At 49.0% G+C, this 22,628-nt stretch overlaps 1 protein-coding gene and 2 long non-coding RNA genes across 4 annotated transcripts in view; all 3 read right to left on the bottom strand.

Annotated features, from left to right (window-relative positions):
* LOC128782844 (adenosine 5'-monophosphoramidase HINT1-like) overlaps positions 1–22,628 on the bottom strand; it is a 66,811-nt gene that overhangs the window by 20,612 nt on the left and 23,571 nt on the right. For both annotated transcript variants that reach the window (XM_053933339.1, XM_053933340.1), the window contains exon 4: positions 12,640–12,744. In XM_053933339.1, the coding sequence (XP_053789314.1) occupies positions 12,640–12,744 (105 nt within the window). The remainder of the gene's footprint in view (positions 1–12,639; positions 12,745–22,628) is intronic.
* LOC128782848 (uncharacterized) lies at positions 1,598–5,762 on the bottom strand. The gene is made up of 2 exons (XR_008428903.1): positions 3,255–5,762; positions 1,598–2,534 (listed from the first exon to the last, which is right to left on the bottom strand). It is a non-coding gene; the product is annotated as an uncharacterized LOC128782848 (long non-coding RNA).
* LOC128782846 (uncharacterized) lies at positions 17,669–21,833 on the bottom strand. The gene is made up of 2 exons (XR_008428901.1): positions 19,326–21,833; positions 17,669–18,605 (listed from the first exon to the last, which is right to left on the bottom strand). It is a non-coding gene; the product is annotated as an uncharacterized LOC128782846 (long non-coding RNA).

Below are 22,628 nucleotides of genomic sequence, written 5' to 3'. Positions count from 1 at the left end.
ATGCATACTGCATGCATTGGTACAGAGGCACTTCCGTTGGGCTGTTGACTGCGTCACTTTTTTGGACAAGGATCAAGCCCCAATTCCTTTGCAGCATTTCTCAAGTATTCCCCTCTTAGTTCCCAACACATCACCAGCCCCTGGCTCTTCTCTGTTGCTCAAAACTCCATTGTCTTTCCCCGCTGAGTCTCGTTTAAAGCCCTCCTTGTAAGCCTAACCGGCTGACCGGCAAAGACGATCTTGCCCCGCTTGGTCGCGTGAATCCCATCAGCTCCCAACAGACCCGGCTTCTTAAAGGTAGATCCATGATTATAGAAGCCAAAACCCTGAGTATGGCACCAGCTACACAGCCCGGCATTCAGCTGTTCAGTCCGTCTCCTCCTTCCTGGAACCCTTCCTCAGACCGGACACCAACAGAGGCGACCATCACCTGTGCTCCCCATCCTTTTAGCATCGCTCCTACAGACATAATAGACTCCTGGGAGGGTTCTAAGTTGCCTTATCTGACGCTACAGAGAAGAGTAGGAGCAGGCGATAATCTGTAGGGTTCACCAGCCTTGGCAGCCTCTCAGTGACACCATGAATGTGAGCTCCTGGTAGGCAGCAGAGCTCTCTAGAGAAATCATCTGGGTGGGAAATGGGTGTCTCGGTGTTTCTCAGGAGGAAATCTCCAATTGCTAATACCTTTATGTGCTTCTCTGGTCGCACTGGTTCTAACGTGGGCAAGTGGTTAGGTCAGCTTTGCATGGTTGGCTTTGTCCTGGGTCCTGTCCATTACTCATGTGCTCTTCAGTCTCCAAACCAGGAGCATCCTGTCTGTTATGTAGGGGCACTTCAGGAGATGGGGGAGGGTTCTTCCTTCTACCCTGAGCACAGAAATGCATCCGGTCTCCTTCATCTCAGGAGTTATTTGTGTCAGTCACCCCGAGGCTACATTCTGGCTTGCCTTCCTTTTGTACACTCTGAAGGCAGGATGTCGCTCAGCCTGGGACAGCGTACAATACCTGGCATCGAACTCCTGTCTGTGTACCTGGATTCTGTGCTTGCAATCAATCTCCACTTTTAAAATTTCCACATCCAAGGAGATCTTTCTGCTGGGCACACTTGCAGCCATGACATCCACCGCTGCCTTCGGGTTCTAAGGGGGACTTCCAGGTACCGGAGCTCTTGCCCTGCCCTTTGTTCATTGACCCTGTCCATCACTCCCGCACTGGGCTGCTGATTATTCTCTCCCTCCAGTTCGGGGACGCCCTGCCGCGACACCTCACTTTTAATTTAAAGCCCTCCTAATGAGGTCAGCTATCCTACTGGCAAAAATATCTGTGCTCCGCTCAGTGAGGTGGAGCCCCGCTCTCCCAAGGAGATGCTGATCCAAAAACAGGGTCCCATGCTCATAGAACCCAGAACGCTGTTGCAAGCACCAGCTCCGCAGCCAATTATTTACCCGCATTATCAGTGCCTTTATCCTACAACACCTGGATGGCATCAAAAGCATCGGTGGTGGGTCGACCTTGTCTGGATGCCAGGTGCCCACAGAGCCGCTCTATCACTCCCCCTTCTCAGCTTGACACAGAGAGAAAATAAGATGGAAAACAACTCACAGGGTGAGCTAAGGCAGTTTACTAAAGGAAAAGAGAAAGTTTTCGCACGAAAAAGCAAACAGGAAAAACAAATAATTATATCCGCTAGTTCCCATCAGCAAGCACTGTCCGACCACTTTCCAAGAAGCAGGGCTTCAGCACGCGTAGGGGTTGCTCCAAAAGGCAAACGTTGTAAATAGCGAATGTGCCCCCTTCCCTCTCCTTAACTCAGCTTTTATTTCTGAGCTGAAGTCATCATATGGTACAGAATAGCCCTCTGGCCAGTTTGGGTCACCTGGTCTAGTGGTGTCTCCTCCCGCCCCCAGCCTACTGATGAGGGACAGAATGTTGGAGAGACAGCGCTGATGCTGTGCCAACACTGCCCAGCAGTAGCCAAAACACTGGGGTGTTATCAACACCCTTCTAGTTACCAATGCAAAGCATGGCACTGATGGCCGCTATGGGGAAAACAAACTCCATCTCAGCCACACCCAATGCAATCTCCACCCCTTACTTGACACCATTTGCATCATACTCAGATGCCACAGAATTATATTTATATATCTGTCTTCCAATTATTCCGTTGTATTTATTTGCCTGAATTTATTTATTTGTCATGACTGAAATCCCTTCTTACCAACGCTTACAACTTAAACTCCATGCTTAAACCATCTTTATGCCCAACACACGTATACATTTTCATTAACTAATGTCTCCCTTCCTTTCAAAGATAGATATTATTTTCCCATTCCATGGGTTTCCTCCACCCCTCCGGATGTTTAAAAACAGGCCGTGACTTGGGCTCCATTCCATCAAGATGGGTGCTCGGGACAGAAGCGACACACACGATCCTTCGGCACCGACACCGGCCCTGCCCGGGCTATCGTCGCACTCTCCTCGCTCCTCGTAAAATTCACTCACCGTCGGTTCATGTCACTCCTGCTACTTTACTCCCTGCAACATAGAATTTACACTCATTATATTTCCCCCAAGGTTAAATCTCCTTGAGGCACACACCAGGTCTCCCCATCCTTCTGCATTACCCACCAAGTACACCCAGGTCCCTGAGCAAAGACAATCCCATTAATAGGTTTGCCTTTTCCCATGGGAGGAGAATTCCACACCGACCTCCTTAGCCTCTCCCCTGTGTGCAGTATGGGGACCTTATCTCCTCCCACAGTATGTAGTGGTTTTGTTTGGGCAGGACCAGCGCGGTTAGCAGATCTTCTGGTGTTAACCAGCCAAGTGGCCTCTGCTAAATTTGCATCCCAATGCTTCCGTGCCCAATTGCCTAACCCTCTTGACAGTCCATCATACCTCTCAATCTTTCCAGAGGCTTGTGGGTGATAAGGGATGTGATATATCCACATGTTTCTTTGCCCAAGAGTTTAGGAGGCTATTTCAAAAACAAGCCTCATTGATTCCATTCTTTCTGGGCTACCATGACACCACAAAATGTGTCTCTCAAGGCCTAAGATGGTGTTTCGAGCAATAGCATGGCTTAGAGGGTATTTTTCCAGCCAGCCAGTAGTTGCCTCTACCATGATGAGTATGTAAGCTCTTGCTTTGGTGTGTTCATGGCAGTGGTCCAATATAGTCAATTTGCCAGGCCTCACCATCTCTAAAACCCAGTTTGGCCATCTATTCCAAGGAGATTGTACTCGTGTGGCTCACCTGATTGCAGCACATGCTTCACATTCATGGGTGACCTGTGTGATAGCCTCTGTGATCAGATCCACCCCTCGATCACAAGCTCATCTGTAGGTTGCATCTTTTCCTAGATGTCCTGATGTTTCATGGGCCCATCGGGCTGTAAATAGTTCACACTTCTGCTCCCAGTCTAAGTCTACCTGAGCTATTTCAATTTTGGCAGCCTTATCGAGCTGTTCGTTGCTGTGATGTTCCGCAGTGGCATGGCTTTTGGGCATGTAAACATCTACGTGACATTCCTTCAGAGCCATGTTTTCTATCCGTGCAGTGATGTCCTGCCACAACGCAGCAGCCCAAATGGGTTTACCCTTGCATTGCCAATTGGCCTTCTTCCATTGCTGTAGCCGCCTTCATAGGGCATTAGCCACCATCCAGGAGTCACTACAGAGACACAATACAGGCCACTTTTCTTCTCCTTCAGCGGCCTCAACGACTCGTTGTGTGGGACTCCACACAGCAGCTTTCCACCTCTGATGGTTTCCTACCACAAGGCAGGATCCATCAGTAAAGAGAGCATGGCCTCTTTCATCTTCTGATAACTCATTATATGGTGGTGCTTCTTGAGCACGAGTGACCTTTCAAAGAAATTCTCCAAAATCTCTGCCTTTTTTCATGGATTCTCAGGCAATTGGGTTTCCCCGGTCAAGCTCGTTGTGTGATCAGGGCTACCCACCCACTTACTCCATGTAGCACCGCTTGCACGATGTGTCAAAGGGATGCTTCCTTTGAACCTCTAGTGTAGCAGAGGAAATTGCAGTGCCAAGAGGAGACGGGCTTCTTTCCCAAAAACATTTGAGGATGCTCAAACCCTCTCATACGCTGCTAATATTTCTTTTTCAGCTGGAGTGTAGCGGGCCTTCTGACCCTCAATAACCCTGGCTACAAAACCCAAATGGTCGACCTCGGGTTTCTCTTGATGTTCTTTGCCAGAGGCTCCAAGTGAGACCATGCTACCCAGCTGCGGCGTAGAGTATATTTTGCAGGGCTAGTCCAGTCTGAACAGGCCCAAGAGCTACTGCGCAAGCTATTTCCTCTTCGATCTGTTCAAAGGCCTGTTGTTGCCCAAGGCCCCATTCAGAATGGTTCTTCTTCCAGGTCACTCGATAGAGGGGCCTCACAAGCTGACTATAACCTGGAATATGCATTCTCCAAAACCCCAGGCGGCCTACGAAAGCCGGTATTTCCACCTTCTTAGCTGGTGAAGACATAGTTGCTATCTTCCTAACCACATCCATAGGCACATGACGGGGGCCATCCTGCCATTTGACGCCCAAGAACTGGATGCCCTGTGCAGGTCCCTTGACCTTGCTTTTCTTTATGGCAAACCCAGCTTTCAGAACATTCTGAACTATTCTTTTTCCCTTCTCAAACACTTCTGCCTCACTGCCCCACACAATGATGTCGTGAACGTATTGTAGATGTTCAGGAGCATCACCCATTTCCAGTACACTTTGGATCAGTCCATGAGAGATGGTAGGGCTGTGTTTCCACCCCCGGGGCAGTCGATTCCTGGTGTACTGGACACCTCGCCACATGAAAGCAAACTGTGGTCTGCTCTCTGCTGCCAAAGGAATTGAGAAAAATGCATTGACAATGCCAAGTGCAGCATACCACCTGGCTGCCTTTGACTCCAGTTCATATTGGAGCTCTAACATGTGCGGTACCAGGAGCACGCAGTGGGGGCGTTACTTCATTCAGGCCACGACGGTCTACTGTTAACCTCCATCCTCCATCAGACTTTTGCACTGGCCACATGGGACTACTAAAAGCTGAGTGAGTCTTGCTGATTGCTCCTTGGCTCTCCTTATTCACCTTTCCTTTGACACTTCTGGGGGCAATTACTGTAGTTGTTGTTGTTTGGGTCCCTATCTCAGCCATAGTGTCCTCAAATGCACTTTGGGTCCCTGCCTCAGCCACACTCCTCTGACAGTACTGAGCTGTGGCTCAGCAGGCATAGGCCAGGCCCCTGTACAGGGCGAGAAGCTGCTGGGTTTCATTGGGGTAGCTAAGGCACCCTTCTATCAGGTGACGCGTCCGTTTGCCAGGGCTCATTGCCTGTTTAGGTGCAAAGTCCCGGGCATGGGGAGGTGATAACCACTCTAGGAACCTGCCCAAATCCTTCCACACACACTGCCATCCAGGCACCAGCCGCTTCAGGGCACATTTCAAGATCTCCTCACCTACAGTTTGCTTTGTCTTACAGCAGGATGACACCAGATTCCACAAACCCCATAGTATGCCAACAGTATTAGTTAATAGTATTAATAGTATTCAACAGCTTACATGAGGAAGAACAAGGAACACGGGAGCCTGCATTCTAAAACAATACACATCAATCCCAGATAGGGAGAGGGAATCCCTCATTGTCCCCAGAAAATAGCTCCTCCAGCACAACAAAGCCATCAATGTCACAGCAAAGCACAGAGACCCTGTTTGTATTAACATGTTCCCAAACTGAACAAAACAGAGAGATAAGCAGCGTACCTGACAAACTCCATCTCCCGCACAAGAGCTTGCTACTCAATAATGGCTATCGCTATACCATGCAAGATATATAACTGCCATTGTCTCAGCTCACGTTAGGAACCGAAAAAGACTGCTGTGGGTTTATCTTGGCTAGACGCCAGGTGTTCAGCAAACAACTCTATCACTCCCCCTTCCCAGCTGGACAGGAGAGATGAAAAACAACTTGCAGATTGAGATAAGGCAGTTTACTAAAGCAAAAGTGAAAGTTTGTGCATGAACAAGGAGAGGGGAAAAAACCCATTATTGCCTAGTTTCGATCAGCAAGCACTGCCTAGCCACTTCCCAGGAAGCAGGGCTTCCGCACACGTAGCAGTTTCTCTGGAAGGTAAACACTGTAAATGAGAAATGCCCCCCTTTCCTCCTCTTTTACTCCGCTTTTATTTCTGGGCTGATGTCATATGGTATGGAATATCCCTATGGCCAGTTTGGGTCAGCTGTCCTGGTTGTGTCTCCTCCCAGGATTTTGCCCACCCCCAGCCTACTGATGCTGGGGCAGAATGTTGGAGAGACAGCACTGACGCTGTGCCAACACTGCTCAGCAGTAGCCAAAACACTGGGGTCTGATCAACACCTTTCTAGCTACCAGTGCAAAGCACGGTGTGGGAATATGACCGGGGACCCTGTGGACCGGTAACTGGGGATTCAATTAGAGCAAACTTAGGAGTTACATTAGCATCCTCACAGGAGCTATAACAGTACGGGAATTATCGGGTAAATCACAGTTGCTGCTCCCTGGGTGGAATGCAGTTGGCATGACTTGAAACGTGATGATTCCCCATACACACACACACCTGCTAAGGGGGATGGAACGGAGGGTGGAGCGGAGCGAAAGCCAGGCTCTGCAGAAATCCTTGCAGGGAAGGGAACTCAATGGTACTTTGCAGCTGATAAACAGCATACCACCCGTCAACCAAGGGAGATAGGGGAAGATGTCTTACTGCTGAGCCAGCAACTGTGGTGAAATCAACTCTCCTTTGTTGTAGATGTCGGCGAACCCAATGGGAAGAATGATGATGTCTAACTCCATTTTAGAAGGCTGAATGATTTCTTTATTATAATTATGCTATAATACATTAATATGCTATATAAAAGAGGATACTAAATACTACATGCTACTTTCTCTAACTCTCATATCTAACTAATTCACAACTCGTGACCCTGTTCGCCAGAGTCCAGACACAGGTGGATCCGATTGGCCATCAGGCCCAAACAATCCACCATGATCCAACCAAGCGCTCACTCTGGGTAAACAATTCTCCAAACACATTCCACAAGAGAAAAACAAGGAGCAGAAATAGAAATTGTTTTCTCTTTCATTTCTCTCTCTGCACCTCAATAAAAAATCCTGAGAGAGAGAGAAATGTGCTTGCCACACTCCTTAGATGAACTTGCTTCATTAAAGCCTAATAATAATATTAACGCACACCTCCATCCCAAAGTTACCCACCTCCAAAGTGCGACCACTCCTCACTGGGCATGTGGTCTATATTCTTTTTGACTGTATCTTTAAAAGCAAAGCAAGAGAATTTTACACCAATCAGTAACAAAGGTATGTATGACTAGAGTCACTCAAGCTCCACCTAAACACACAGAAATAGTATAAAAATAAGTTGAGAATGGGGAAAAATTAGGGAAGACTCCATCGTAGCTGCTGGGATCAGTTGATGGGCTCAACCTGTCTTCTCCCCCATAGAGATGCCTATTGGCTAAGAATCATACTCTATGCATGCTGAACATTTTATTGGGGATTAGAGCTTCTCTGTATATTCCTTCAGATATATTTTTGCAGTCAGACACTATCACCGACAATCTTCGAACCTTAACCTGTCACAATTTATATTAATAAAGAGTGTTATTCCATAAACTGTTAGTGTGAATCCTTGGCGGACGCTACCAGTCGGCGGCAGCAGCAGGTAACACAGTGGGTAAAGGGGAAGACATGCTGAGGGGTCTCCCTTACACTGTTGGTGTGTTTCCCTAAGTCAGTCGGACCAGCCTCTGATCCAATAGGACCGCTCAGTGAAGGATCCCCCCAACGGGATGCTGACAGACTGGTCGGGCACAACAGTCTCAACCTTCTTGAAGCACAGACAAATTAAACGCTAAAGACTGAGTAAATCCCCCCCACACCAATGGTCAAGGACGCCTCCTCTCTTTTTCATGTGACACACGGCACTGTGAGAGCTGCTATGGGGAAATGAACTCCATCTTAGCAACACCCAAACCAGCATCACTGGGGCCTGATTCTCGGCTGTCCTTTGCTGCTGAAATTGCAGTTATAGAAGACGGATTGGTACCTGCCCTTCACTCAAATCAACATTCAGTCCCTAATTAATTTTCCTGCTCCTAAAATCTCTAAGCCACCAACCCCCTTCTACAAGGAAGAATAAGCCTTTTAGGCTTTGTGGGGTCAGACATTGGCAGGCTGCCAGGGGCTCAACCAGCTGTTCTCTCACCACCCCTCCTCAGTAGGACAGGAGGAGACAATAAGATGAAAAAGTTCCTTCAGGACATAGCCACCTGCCAGATCTAAGGGCAGCAGGGAAATACCCACCCCAGACAGCACTTTACCCTTTCTTAAATATGCTTACACAGGGGTGCCACCAGCTTTGCTGAGTTGCTCAGCTTTGGCTCTCAGGGAAGTCTGGTGCCTAGCTGGTGAAAACTAGCTGTGTCCAGCACAGAGCAGACCCTGGCCTCTTCTCACAGAGGCCATGCCTGCAGGCCACACTCTGTGTCCAGTTCTGATCCCCAGAATTCAATAAAAAGAGGCGGACAGACTGGAGAGCATCCCAAGGAGGGCCATGAAGATGCTCAAAGGGCTGGAGAACCTGCTTTTGCTGATACCTTTTCTGGCGATTCTTTAAGCAACCTAAAACACCCATTCGCACCAATTGGCATAGTCGGAGGGATGGCAAGAGATATCACTGAATACTTACAGAAGCAGGGAATAAGCCTAAGTCCTAAATACTCGGACAAATGGGCTCAGCATGGTCCACAAGCTGTGGAGGAACATCTAAAAGCAGCTAGCATCTGCATGAAGGCTAGCAATGACAAAGGAATTAGTTGCAAAATGTTAAGGCACCTGCCTAGGCTCAGGGGGAACCTCCACACAGTATTCCAGTAGTTCAAGGGAGCCACATGGAGAAGACAAGGGACAACGGGCACAAGCTGCAACAGTCCCCATTGCTGGAGGTTTTTCCAGATGCGGCAGGACAGGGTGCTAAATAATCTCATCTAGTCTCCCTTTCCCACAAGAGGCTGCACCAGATGATCTTTCAAGGTCCCTTCACACCTGGGCTGGTCTAGGATACTACAATTCTCCAGTGGGGGTTGGGGAGTTTTAGCTGGGGGAGCGGGCTCTTCCACTCAGGGGATCTGCAAACTGTCTGCGGCATGGTACCGTGGGAGGTTGTGCGCTCTGACCCGGGACTTTGCCGCGCTGCAACTCAGCACTACGATTGAGTTCTGCCTACCTTCCTCACCTGTGCCCGCTGCTGATGAGAAGATTCCAGCCGCCGGCTGTCCGCCGCCTGCACCTCGACCACTACTAGCACTGAGACCAGCTGCCACCCCCGTGACTTTGCAGGAACTTTTGGAAAGGGGAAGCACCGCCTCTTCCTCTCTCATCTCGGTGCCAGTCCAGGCCACCTGGGGAGGTTCCACGCTCGCATCGGAGCGGCCTCTGCCAGCTGCAAATCAGCTACTGCAGCTTTTGCCTTGCCTCTCCTTGCGGTGTCCTTTTGGGTCTTTGAAATACCCACTCCTGAGGTAATCTATGCCGAGGATACACAGGGCCTCCGGACCAGTCACGATGGGGTGTTTGCGCCATTCCTTCTTGGTCAAGCTCACTTCAGCTTCCGGTCCAGTCAGCTGTTGGGATCCCCTTGTCACCCCAGAAATAGAGATGGATTCTGCCCCCACATTTCTCAATGGCATTAAAGTACATCGTGTGCCAGTGTCAACTAAAGCCTTATACTTTTTTGGGTCTGATGTGCCAGGCCATCGGATCAACACAGTCCAATAGAGCCTCTCCTCTACCTGGCCAGAGACAGGGCCCCTCTAGTTCTGGTCATGGTACTTATTGTTCCCTTCCTGTAAATATGACCTGGAGGTCCCTTCAAGAGGATTGGACGTAACATCATCACTCCTATGCTGCCGGGAGTATACTCTCGTGGAGTGTACACTCTCTCCTTAGCTGGGGGACGCCTGCTCCTAAGAGCAGAGACTCTCGTCTGTCCTGGCGAGATAATGAAGATTCCCTCCTTAAGCTCCTCTCTTAGTTTCTGGTAGCCCTCTTCAATATTCTCTTCCAGGCTCCAGACATGCTCAGACAGTTTCATTTCCACAGGCGAGACGTGGGCCCGTAACAGGGCGGTGACAGTGTCTTCATAAATGCTGAGTTTACTAACCAGTGCACCCACCTTATCTTCTCCCTCCCTCCATTGCAGCGTCGCTAAGTAACAGGAATATATTTCTGACCCGAGCTGAGCGAATTTCAGCCACATTTGTGATGCGTACTGGACACCGTCTAGACTTTTAGGGAATCCCTTGTCCTCTGAAAAAAAGGATCTCCAGCACAGCTAATTCCCTCAAGCATCGGACACCTTGCTCCATCATGTTCTACTGTCCTTGCGGCACATGGAGGTCCTCCTTACAAAGAGAGATTACAGGTCGGAGTAACGATTTACTCGAGATTACAAAAAACACAGTCATACAGAGAAAACTGGTTTTAACCCACAAAGTCGGAGCACAAATTGGCACACTGTTCGCAAGGTGAGGGTCACAGTACTGTTGAAATTCTGGTCTTCCCTCGGATCCATCAAATGGTGGTGCCCCAAGGCCCCAAACCCAAAGCTCAGGTTATATATGCTCAGGTTCAGGTGAGAATGCTCAGTACCTCCCCCAGGACAGGGAGGTTCACAGTGGAGGAATGTAATACTGTGAGTCATGGGATATTCTGGGAGCCTTTCATGGTCTAAGTCCTTGCAGCTGCCTATTATCCTAGTGCCAGTGAGTCCATTATGGCCCATTAGCAGAGATGACCCCACAGGCTGGGTGGGAATGTGCTGGTGCTTCCCCAGAGGGGAGTTATCAGGGCTGAGTCATTTGTGTGAACAAAAGAAACACTACCCTGCCTTTGAAGGTTTGCCTCTTCTCCCTTATCTCATTTAACACCCATCTTGTAGCCTGAGGTGTTGGGTGTACAGGAGGCAGCTACTGCAAGTGATCCATCATTAGCAGTTCATCAAGAATGACATAGAGGGTGGTACAATACAGTTTGCTTACATGCACATAGTGCTAAACTGGCACCCTACTCCTGTTACCAGGACACCCAGGTCCAACAGGAGGTGGATGCTTCCAACACAGGGCACCACGGTGAAACCACCCTTGGAAAGCATGCATGTAGCCTCACACACAGTATCTTCTACAGTTTTAGCAGCAGCCTACACGGCCTTTCTGTACGTTGGCGTACCACTGCCAAAGAGCTAAGACTTTGCTTCCTACAAGACGCAGCAGAGACTGCTAAGCGCTTCCAGCTTCACACAAACAGGCCAATCACTATCCGTCTCTGAAATGCTGTTATCTGGCTGAAACATTCCACATACTCGCATTCCAGGGAGACACCGTTTGAGCTTGCAGAACTACTTCCCCTCAGTAAGACACGCGAGACGGAGGTGATATCCCCATGACAAATCTTTATTGTGCAACTGCTGCTCAAAGCTTTTATTACCTTCCACAGACACACGGCAAAAAAAATATTACACGTCAAAAGCCGCTACATTGATGGGCAACAGATGAAATCCATTCAGTGGCGATTTGTACGCTTGCAGCAACTCTTGCGGTGCCAAAATCTTAGCCCGGCGGCCAGCCCAACTGACGGCCACCCAGAACGGGTAGATGTATGCGATAGACAGACTGCCCACCCTCGGGCCCTTCATCCACAACCATCCGGAATCCATTGGTCAGGCCCAGGTGAGCAACACACATCTTGCCAACAATCATTACATGCCCAAGAAGCTGGAGAAGGAAGTACAAACCCATAAATAAGTAAAATTAAAAGAAAAAGGAACACATAAAGAGGGCAGAGGGCAGGAAGGGAAGGAACGAGAGCAGAGAACCACCCAGAGAAAGCAGCTAGCCAATTCCTAGCAATTCAACCATTGCATGTCAAATTAATGGCCGTCCGACCGCCGGCAACGGAAGCGTTCCAAGCAAAGTTACCGATTACGCACGCCATAGGGGCAAAAGAGAGCTAGGCAATTTTTCTTAAGCTAAACAGCAAAGGACTACAAAACAGCCACACAAGCTGACTTTGTCTCCGGGTTAAAGCCCCCATTGTGCCTTCAGGCAACATAACCAATCCTGGTGGAAAAGAAACTTTAGGCTGCCTTTTGCGTGGGTTTACAACGTCTTTGAACATGGCTTTCATAGCTAAAAGCAAAACATCCAGCACCTCTCAACCAGCTTTGTCCTTCCTTGCCCCTGACCTGCCAAAAACCCCAAGCACTCTTCTGCAGGTTACAAGTTCTACTTCACTTACTCTAAACCACGACAATAGGCACCAGACTGCGCTCCAAAACAACACTGCATTTTGCACCAGAAGTACATACCCAGGGACCAGCACTGCTTGACAACACTGCTTTTAGTCAAAAAGCTCAACTCCATTACAAGCTAGAAGCAAAAAGATGACAGCGCCAGAAAACCCAAAGGAGCCTACTGTGCCCTATCAAGGGGGAACGGGGGAATGGGAAAGAGTCTAGTAAATGAGGAACTAGCTACAGGTACAGTTTAGCATACAGAAAGCTCACACAGTACTTACAGATTCACCAGAACCTCCTGCTTCAGACAACTCGATAATTGGCTCTTTAGGCATGACTAGGAAAAGCGTCCCGTCTAGGGGCAAAAGATCATGGAACGTACGGCACTGGAGGAAGATGAAACAGTTAAAACATAACCGGCTTTAGAGAAAGGTAAGAGCTTATGCAAACCCATCTGCCCCGCTGAACTCCTACAGAAGCAGATTACCAGATACCCCAAACACAAGCCAGAACATGGATTTTTCTTGCATGATCATAATGCTTTCTATACCCAAAACACCACATCTTTACAGAGCCCCCTCCAGAAGTGGGATTTGTCATGCAAGACAATGGGGGAAGGAGACAGGCCACTGCTTGCAATTAACAACCTCCAGTATGTTTTAGTTTGGGCTGATTGTTTCCTAAGCAGTTTTTCTATTGGATGTGGGCCATGCAGAGACTGGAGACAAATGGCTTAACTGAATCATCAAAGAGTTTAGTGAAGTGGAAGAGCAGTGGCCATTCGTTTCCCACAGGACAGGGAGCTCAAGTATCAAACACACGCATAATGACAGGGAGCTCCCAAGTGCATAGGATGAGTCTTTCTTTTATACTGCATGCAAGCTCTGCCTTTAAAAGCAGAAGGCATCCCTAACTGTTAACTTTCAGCATTTTAACAACTAAGTCATATGGGATATTACCTTAAAGTTAACATCGCATAGGCAACGGCTGTATTGGTTTCCCCCCGGGCTAAGCAGCTCACTCTAGTTTCCAGTACCAACATTCGTGACCCTTGCAAGCATGCTGTTATCACGGTCTTACTTCACCACAGAAACAAGTTCTGGAAAGCCATTGCAGCCTGCAGGATGATCACTTTATAATTTTTTTTTTTTTTTTTAACTAGAGAAAACAGTAATTCCTTGCCCTAATAATCCAGTTTGCGGGTTAAGAACCAAAGCCTAGCACAGCGAAGCTGCGAAACCTCTTCGATACTGTTAGGAGACACATTGAGGCCGAGTTACCGTCAGAGGTCCTTCTCTACGCGCGCACACGACACGGTGGGGGTGGAATGCGAGGCGAGTCCGGACAACACCGGCAACCCAGTACGGCCGCGGCAGCCGGAGGGGTGGGGGTGCGGCTCAGAACAAGCTTGGGGGATGGTGCAGTAGAGAGCGCCACAATCCAGAGAGGCCCCGTCCGTCCCCCGTCCCTGCACCCAGCCGCAGCAGGAGCACCCTGCCGCGCGCCCGGGCACCGCGCACCGGCTCCTCGCCTCAGATGCCCGCAAGCGCGGGAGGAGGGGGATGGGGGGGAAGGGAAGAGGAACCGCGCACAGAGCAAGGGTGCGGCTACCTCCTCGTCCTCGTCGCTGACGATACCAGAGAAACGCCTTGCCGGGAATCTTTCCGAAGACAGTAGTGGCGCCACCAGGGCCAGAGGCCAGCACCCCGACACTCTCGCCAGCCAAGGACAACGCCCGTGTCCACCCCGACACTTCCTCCACTAAGCCGGGCCCTACGCGGCGCCCATTGGGCCGACGGATTGTGGCCCGCGTCTCGATTTGCTGTCTCGCCTGTCATTTTCGCTTTTCCCCGCCCCCTTGGCGAGTCCGCCCTCTTCGACCTGGTGCCCGCGGGGCGCGGAGGGATCTGCCCCGTGTAGTGCTGCGACCCTGAGGGCGGGCTACGAGGTCGCAGAAGACGCTGTAGTAGCTACAAGTACTGTTTCTTGATCTTTGTTACCACGTCGAGTTGTGAAAAATGCATGTTATATGATTGGCTCTTCGCAAATATTAAAATGAATACTATATGTGTTAGGTTGGAAAGTAGTGTTGTATTAATCCTTTTTTAGTAGTATTGTATTAATCATTTAAAGTAGTGTGTTAAATATAGTTTTAGGCTATAGTATAATATTAAAATAGAAGCTATGTGATGTAAGATAACTTTTTGTGGCCAGCACAAGGAACGGATGAGATAATCGAGAAATTCTTCGCACAGAGTTAACAGCAAGAGTTACTGCCTCCTTAGCAGAAAAGACAAACATCCTTCCACCTCCTCTCCGTCTTTAAGGAGCCACCAGTATTAAGGGGAAAAAGTCGACAAAAACCAGAAAAATCCCTAGTTTGCAAGGAATTTATGCATCATGTATGCGATATATGAATATGCAACAGGCTACTGCTTTTAAGGGCTAATCCTTTGTTCACAAGGCATGCTTTTCGTGGCTTAGTGCCCGGGAGCATCCGGATGTCCGTAATTCTTTGCTTTTATTGTCCTTTATTGTCCTAAATCTGATTATCCAAATTCTTATTGCTCTAATTTTTATTACTGTTTTTATAACAATTTCATTACTATTAAACGTTTAAAATTTTAAAACAAGTGAATGGCATATTTCACAGACTCCACCCCAAAGGTGCCTGTGCCTTTTTGGTGCTGCTCCCTCCAGTCAAATGACTGCTTTGGCCAGGGCAGGCCTGGCTTCAACTTCTCAGGACATTTTGAAAAAACAACACAAGTTGCTCTACATTGTTTGCTGAAAGCCCCACTTCCATTGCAGACATTTCTAAGCTGCACGTCTCCTGGAAGCAAATAAAATGCAAAGCGTGCGTTCGGCACTGCTGGCTTGAGGGCTCAGGAGAGTAGGATTTGCATTAAGCTGGAGAGGAGGCTTCTAGAAAAATAGGCAGTGCCCTCAAAGCTGCCCAACGGTGGTCTGTGGTGCCCTGCACCCCCGGGGACAATGAGCACCTTGAATGGTCCACACAACTGTCTTGTAACATATATGAACCCTGCTTTCCTCTATATCGGGCTAAGGATATCCTTGGCCGCCTTTGAGGCAAGGGCACATTGTCCTATTTTGCAAAGCTGCTTTCCAGCCGATCGGCCTCCAGCATGTACTGGTGCATGGGGTTGTGTCTCCCCAGAGGTGCAGGACTTGTGTATCCACAGGTTCCTCGGGTGGTCTCAAAAGAGATCGTTTCCTATGATGGAAGGGACTTTGTTCCCCAAGTCCCTGCCTTGAGGTTCAGGGTCTCAAGAGGTTTGCTAACCGTGCCAGTGAAAACACAGGGAAATGAATCACCGAGTACCACAGCCTTCTCCATGTTGCTGGCCACTAGACCGCCTGGCTTATTTAACAGCAGCGGGGGAAGGGGGGGGGGTGGGTTGCATATGCTTTCTTTAGTCTTATTTTCTGACCAACGCACCTGTGGAAGCCCATTGTCCGATTCTTTACATCCCCTGCCAAATTCAGCTGCAGCTTTGCCTTAGCTTTTCTGATCCCATCCCTACAGACCGGGGCGGCATCTTTAGATTCTTCCCAGAATGCGTGTCCCTGCTTCCAGTTTATAGCCACTGATTGCAGAGCTCCAGTCATTTGAGTTGTCCCAGCACATTTCTACTATAGTGATTACATTGTTAGCTTTCCGGCTGCACAGTGGTTTCCAGCTCCTCTTTCTTATGCATACTGCATGCATTGGTACAGAGGCACTTCCGTTGGGCTGTTGACTGCGTCACTTTTTTGGACAAGGATCAAGCCCCAATTCCTTTGCAGCATTTCTCAAGTATTCCCCTCTTAGTTCCCAACACATCACCAGCCCCTGGCTCTTCTCTGTTGCTCAAAACTCCATTGTCTTTCCCCGCTGAGTCTCGTTTAAAGCCCTCCTTGTAAGCCTAACCGGCTGACCGGCAAAGACGATCTTGCCCCGCTTGGTCGCGTGAATCCCATCAGCTCCCAACAGACCCGGCTTCTTAAAGGTAGATCCATGATTATAGAAGCCAAAACCCTGAGTATGGCACCAGCTACACAGCCCGGCATTCAGCTGTTCAGTCCGTCTCCTCCTTCCTGGAACCCTTCCTCAGACCGGACACCAACAGAGGCGACCATCACCTGTGCTCCCCATCCTTTTAGCATCGCTCCTACAGACATAATAGACTCCTGGGAGGGTTCTAAGTTGCCTTATCTGACGCTACAGAGAAGAGTAGGAGCAGGCGATAATCTGTAGGGTTCACCAGCCTTGGCAGCCTCTCAGTGACACCATGAATGTGAGCTCCTGGTAGGCAGCAGAGCTCTCTAGAGAAATCATCTGGGTGGGAAATGGGTGTCTCGGTGTTTCTCAGGAGGAAATCTCCAATTACTAATACCTTTATGTGCTTCTCTGGTCGCACTGGTTCTAACGTGGGCAAGTGGTTAGGTCAGCTTTGCATGGTTGGCTTTGTCCTGGGTCCTGTCCATTACTCATGTGCTCTTCAGTCTCCAAACCAGGAGCATCCTGTCTGTTATGTAGGGGCACTTCAGGAGATGGGGGAGGGTTCTTCCTTCTACCCTGAGCACAGAAATGCATCCGGTCTCCTTCATCTCAGGAGTTATTTGTGTCAGTCACCCCGAGGCTACATTCTGGCTTGCCTTCCTTTTGTACACTCTGAAGGCAGGATGTCGCTCAGCCTGGGACAGCGTACAATACCTGGCATCGAACTCCTGTCTGTGTACCTGGATTCTGTGCTTGCAATCAATCTCCACTTTTAAAATTTCCACATCCAAGGAGATCTTTCTGCTGGGCACACTTGCAGCCATGACATCCACCGCTGCCTTCGGGTTCTAAGGGGGACTTCCAGGTACCGGAGCTCTTGCCCTGCCCTTTGTTCATTGACCCTGTCCATCACTCCCGCACTGGGCTGCTGATTATTCTCTCCCTCCAGTTCGGGGACGCCCTGCCGCGACACCTCACTTTTAATTTAAAGCCCTCCTAATGAGGTCAGCTATCCTACTGGCAAAAATATCTGTGCTCCGCTCAGTGAGGTGGAGCCCCGCTCTCCCAAGGAGATGCTGATCCAAAAACAGGGTCCCATGCTCATAGAACCCAGAACGCTGTTGCAAGCACCAGCTCCGCAGCCAATTATTTACCCGCATTATCAGTGCCCTTATCCTACAACACCTGGATGGCATCAAAAGCATCGGTGGTGGGTCGACCTTGTCTGGATGCCAGGTGCCCACAGAGCCGCTCTATCACTCCCCCTTCTCAGCTTGACACAGAGAGAAAATAAGATGGAAAACAACTCACAGGGTGAGCTAAGGCAGTTTACTAAAGGAAAAGAGAAAGTTTTCGCACGAAAAAGCAAACAGGAAAAACAAATAATTATATCCGCTAGTTCCCATCAGCAAGCACTGTCCGACCACTTTCCAAGAAGCAGGGCTTCAGCACGCGTAGGGGTTGCTCCAAAAGGCAAACGTTGTAAATAGCGAATGTGCCCCCTTCCCTCTCCTTAACTCAGCTTTTATTTCTGAGCTGAAGTCATCATATGGTACAGAATAGCCCTCTGGCCAGTTTGGGTCACCTGGTCTAGTGGTGTCTCCTCCCGCCCCCAGCCTACTGATGAGGGACAGAATGTTGGAGAGACAGCGCTGATGCTGTGCCAACACTGCCCAGCAGTAGCCAAAACACTGGGGTGTTATCAACACCCTTCTAGTTACCAATGCAAAGCATGGCACTGATGGCCGCTATGGGGAAAACAAACTCCATCTCAGCCACACCCAATGCAATCTCCACCCCTTACTTGACACCATTTGCATCATACTCAGATGCCACAGAATTATATTTATATATCTGTCTTCCAATTATTCCGTTGTATTTATTTGCCTGAATTTATTTATTTGTCATGACTGAAATCCCTTCTTACCAACGCTTACAACTTAAACTCCATGCTTAAACCATCTTTATGCCCAACACACGTATACATTTTCATTAACTAATGTCTCCCTTCCTTTCAAAGATAGATATTATTTTCCCATTCCATGGGTTTCCTCCACCCCTCCGGATGTTTAAAAACAGGCCGTGACTTGGGCTCCATTCCATCAAGATGGGTGCTCGGGACAGAAGCGACACACACGATCCTTCGGCACCGACACCGGCCCTGCCCGGGCTATCGTCGCACTCTCCTCGCTCCTCGTAAAATTCACTCACCGTCGGTTCATGTCACTCCTGCTACTTTACTCCCTGCAACATAGAATTTACACTCATTATATTTCCCCCAAGGTTAAATCTCCTTGAGGCACACACCAGGTCTCCCCATCCTTCTGCATTACCCACCAAGTACACCCAGGTCCCTGAGCAAAGACAATCCCATTAATAGGTTTGCCTTTTCCCATGGGAGGAGAATTCCACACCGACCTCCTTAGCCTCTCCCCTGTGTGCAGTATGGGGACCTTATCTCCTCCCACAGTATGTAGTGGTTTTGTTTGGGCAGGACCAGCGCGGTTAGCAGATCTTCTGGTGTTAACCAGCCAAGTGGCCTCTGCTAAATTTGCATCCCAATGCTTCCGTGCCCAATTGCCTAACCCTCTTGACAGTCCATCATACCTCTCAATCTTTCCAGAGGCTTGTGGGTGATAAGGGATGTGATATATCCACATGTTTCTTTGCCCAAGAGTTTAGGAGGCTATTTCAAAAACAAGCCTCATTGATTCCATTCTTTCTGGGCTACCATGACACCACAAAATGTGTCTCTCAAGGCCTAAGATGGTGTTTCGAGCAATAGCATGGCTTAGAGGGTATTTTTCCAGCCAGCCAGTAGTTGCCTCTACCATGATGAGTATGTAAGCTCTTGCTTTGGTGTGTTCATGGCAGTGGTCCAATATAGTCAATTTGCCAGGCCTCACCATCTCTAAAACCCAGTTTGGCCATCTATTCCAAGGAGATTGTACTCGTGTGGCTCACCTGATTGCAGCACATGCTTCACATTCATGGGTGACCTGTGTGATAGCCTCTGTGATCAGATCCACCCCTCGATCACAAGCTCATCTGTAGGTTGCATCTTTTCCTAGATGTCCTGATGTTTCATGGGCCCATCGGGCTGTAAATAGTTCACACTTCTGCTCCCAGTCTAAGTCTACCTGAGCTATTTCAATTTTGGCAGCCTTATCGAGCTGTTCGTTGCTGTGATGTTCCGCAGTGGCATGGCTTTTGGGCATGTAAACATCTACGTGACATTCCTTCAGAGCCATGTTTTCTATCCGTGCAGTGATGTCCTGCCACAACGCAGCAGCCCAAATGGGTTTACCCTTGCATTGCCAATTGGCCTTCTTCCATTGCTGTAGCCGCCTTCATAGGGCATTAGCCACCATCCAGGAGTCACTACAGAGACACAATACAGGCCACTTTTCTTCTCCTTCAGCGGCCTCAACGACTCGTTGTGTGGGACTCCACACAGCAGCTTTCCACCTCTGATGGTTTCCTACCACAAGGCAGGATCCATCAGTAAAGAGAGCATGGCCTCTTTCATCTTCTGATAACTCATTATATGGTGGTGCTTCTTGAGCACGAGTGACCTTTCAAAGAAATTCTCCAAAATCTCTGCCTTTTTTCATGGATTCTCAGGCAATTGGGTTTCCCCGGTCAAGCTCGTTGTGTGATCAGGGCTACCCACCCACTTACTCCATGTAGCACCGCTTGCACGATGTGTCAAAGGGATGCTTCCTTTGAACCTCTAGTGTAGCAGAGGAAATTGCAGTGCCAAGAGGAGACGGGCTTCTTTCCCAAAAACATTTGAGGATGCTCAAACCCTCTCATACGCTGCTAATATTTCTTTTTCAGCTGGAGTGTAGCGGGCCTTCTGACCCTCAATAACCCTGGCTACAAAACCCAAATGGTCGACCTCGGGTTTCTCTTGATGTTCTTTGCCAGAGGCTCCAAGTGAGACCATGCTACCCAGCTGCGGCGTAGAGTATATTTTGCAGGGCTAGTCCAGTCTGAACAGGCCCAAGAGCTACTGCGCAAGCTATTTCCTCTTCGATCTGTTCAAAGGCCTGTTGTTGCCCAAGGCCCCATTCAGAATGGTTCTTCTTCCAGGTCACTCGATAGAGGGGCCTCACAAGCTGACTATAACCTGGAATATGCATTCTCCAAAACCCCAGGCGGCCTACGAAAGCCGGTATTTCCACCTTCTTAGCTGGTGAAGACATAGTTGCTATCTTCCTAACCACATCCATAGGCACATGACGGGGGCCATCCTGCCATTTGACGCCCAAGAACTGGATGCCCTGTGCAGGTCCCTTGACCTTGCTTTTCTTTATGGCAAACCCAGCTTTCAGAACATTCTGAACTATTCTTTTTCCCTTCTCAAACACTTCTGCCTCACTGCCCCACACAATGATGTCGTGAACGTATTGTAGATGTTCAGGAGCATCACCCATTTCCAGTACACTTTGGATCAGTCCATGAGAGATGGTAGGGCTGTGTTTCCACCCCCGGGGCAGTCGATTCCTGGTGTACTGGACACCTCGCCACATGAAAGCAAACTGTGGTCTGCTCTCTGCTGCCAAAGGAATTGAGAAAAATGCATTGACAATGCCAAGTGCAGCATACCACCTGGCTGCCTTTGACTCCAGTTCATATTGGAGCTCTAACATGTGCGGTACCAGGAGCACGCAGTGGGGGCGTTACTTCATTCAGGCCACGACGGTCTACTGTTAACCTCCATCCTCCATCAGACTTTTGCACTGGCCACATGGGACTACTAAAAGCTGAGTGAGTCTTGCTGATTGCTCCTTGGCTCTCCTTATTCACCTTTCCTTTGACACTTCTGGGGGCAATTACTGTAGTTGTTGTTGTTTGGGTCCCTATCTCAGCCATAGTGTCCTCAAATGCACTTTGGGTCCCTGCCTCAGCCACACTCCTCTGACAGTACTGAGCTGTGGCTCAGCAGGCATAGGCCAGGCCCCTGTACAGGGCGAGAAGCTGCTGGGTTTCATTGGGGTAGCTAAGGCACCCTTCTATCAGGTGACGCGTCCGTTTGCCAGGGCTCATTGCCTGTTTAGGTGCAAAGTCCCGGGCATGGGGAGGTGATAACCACTCTAGGAACCTGCCCAAATCCTTCCACACACACTGCCATCCAGGCACCAGCCGCTTCAGGGCACATTTCAAGATCTCCTCACCTACAGTTTGCTTTGTCTTACAGCAGGATGACACCAGATTCCACAAACCCCATAGTATGCCAACAGTATTAGTTAATAGTATTAATAGTATTCAACAGCTTACATGAGGAAGAACAAGGAACACGGGAGCCTGCATTCTAAAACAATACACATCAATCCCAGATAGGGAGAGGGAATCCCTCATTGTCCCCAGAAAATAGCTCCTCCAGCACAACAAAGCCATCAATGTCACAGCAAAGCACAGAGACCCTGTTTGTATTAACATGTTCCCAAACTGAACAAAACAGAGAGATAAGCAGCGTACCTGACAAACTCCATCTCCCGCACAAGAGCTTGCTACTCAATAATGGCTATCGCTATACCATGCAAGATATATAACTGCCATTGTCTCAGCTCACGTTAGGAACCGAAAAAGACTGCTGTGGGTTTATCTTGGCTAGACGCCAGGTGTTCAGCAAACAACTCTATCACTCCCCCTTCCCAGCTGGACAGGAGAGATGAAAAACAACTTGCAGATTGAGATAAGGCAGTTTACTAAAGCAAAAGTGAAAGTTTGTGCATGAACAAGGAGAGGGGAAAAAACCCATTATTGCCTAGTTTCGATCAGCAAGCACTGCCTAGCCACTTCCCAGGAAGCAGGGCTTCCGCACACGTAGCAGTTTCTCTGGAAGGTAAACACTGTAAATGAGAAATGCCCCCCTTTCCTCCTCTTTTACTCCGCTTTTATTTCTGGGCTGATGTCATATGGTATGGAATATCCCTATGGCCAGTTTGGGTCAGCTGTCCTGGTTGTGTCTCCTCCCAGGATTTTGCCCACCCCCAGCCTACTGATGCTGGGGCAGAATGTTGGAGAGACAGCACTGACGCTGTGCCAACACTGCTCAGCAGTAGCCAAAACACTGGGGTCTGATCAACACCTTTCTAGCTACCAGTGCAAAGCACGGTGTGGGAATATGACCGGGGACCCTGTGGACCGGTAACTGGGGATTCAATTAGAGCAAACTTAGGAGTTACATTAGCATCCTCACAGGAGCTATAACAGTACGGGAATTATCGGGTAAATCACAGTTGCTGCTCCCTGGGTGGA

Source organism: Vidua chalybeata (assembly GCF_026979565.1).
Source record: "Vidua chalybeata isolate OUT-0048 chromosome W unlocalized genomic scaffold, bVidCha1 merged haplotype SUPER_W_unloc_1, whole genome shotgun sequence".
In the NCBI taxonomy this organism is placed as follows: domain Eukaryota; kingdom Metazoa; phylum Chordata; class Aves; order Passeriformes; family Viduidae; genus Vidua; species Vidua chalybeata.
Note: the sequence above shows the minus strand (reverse complement) of the source record. Positions and strands in the feature narration are given on the sequence as shown.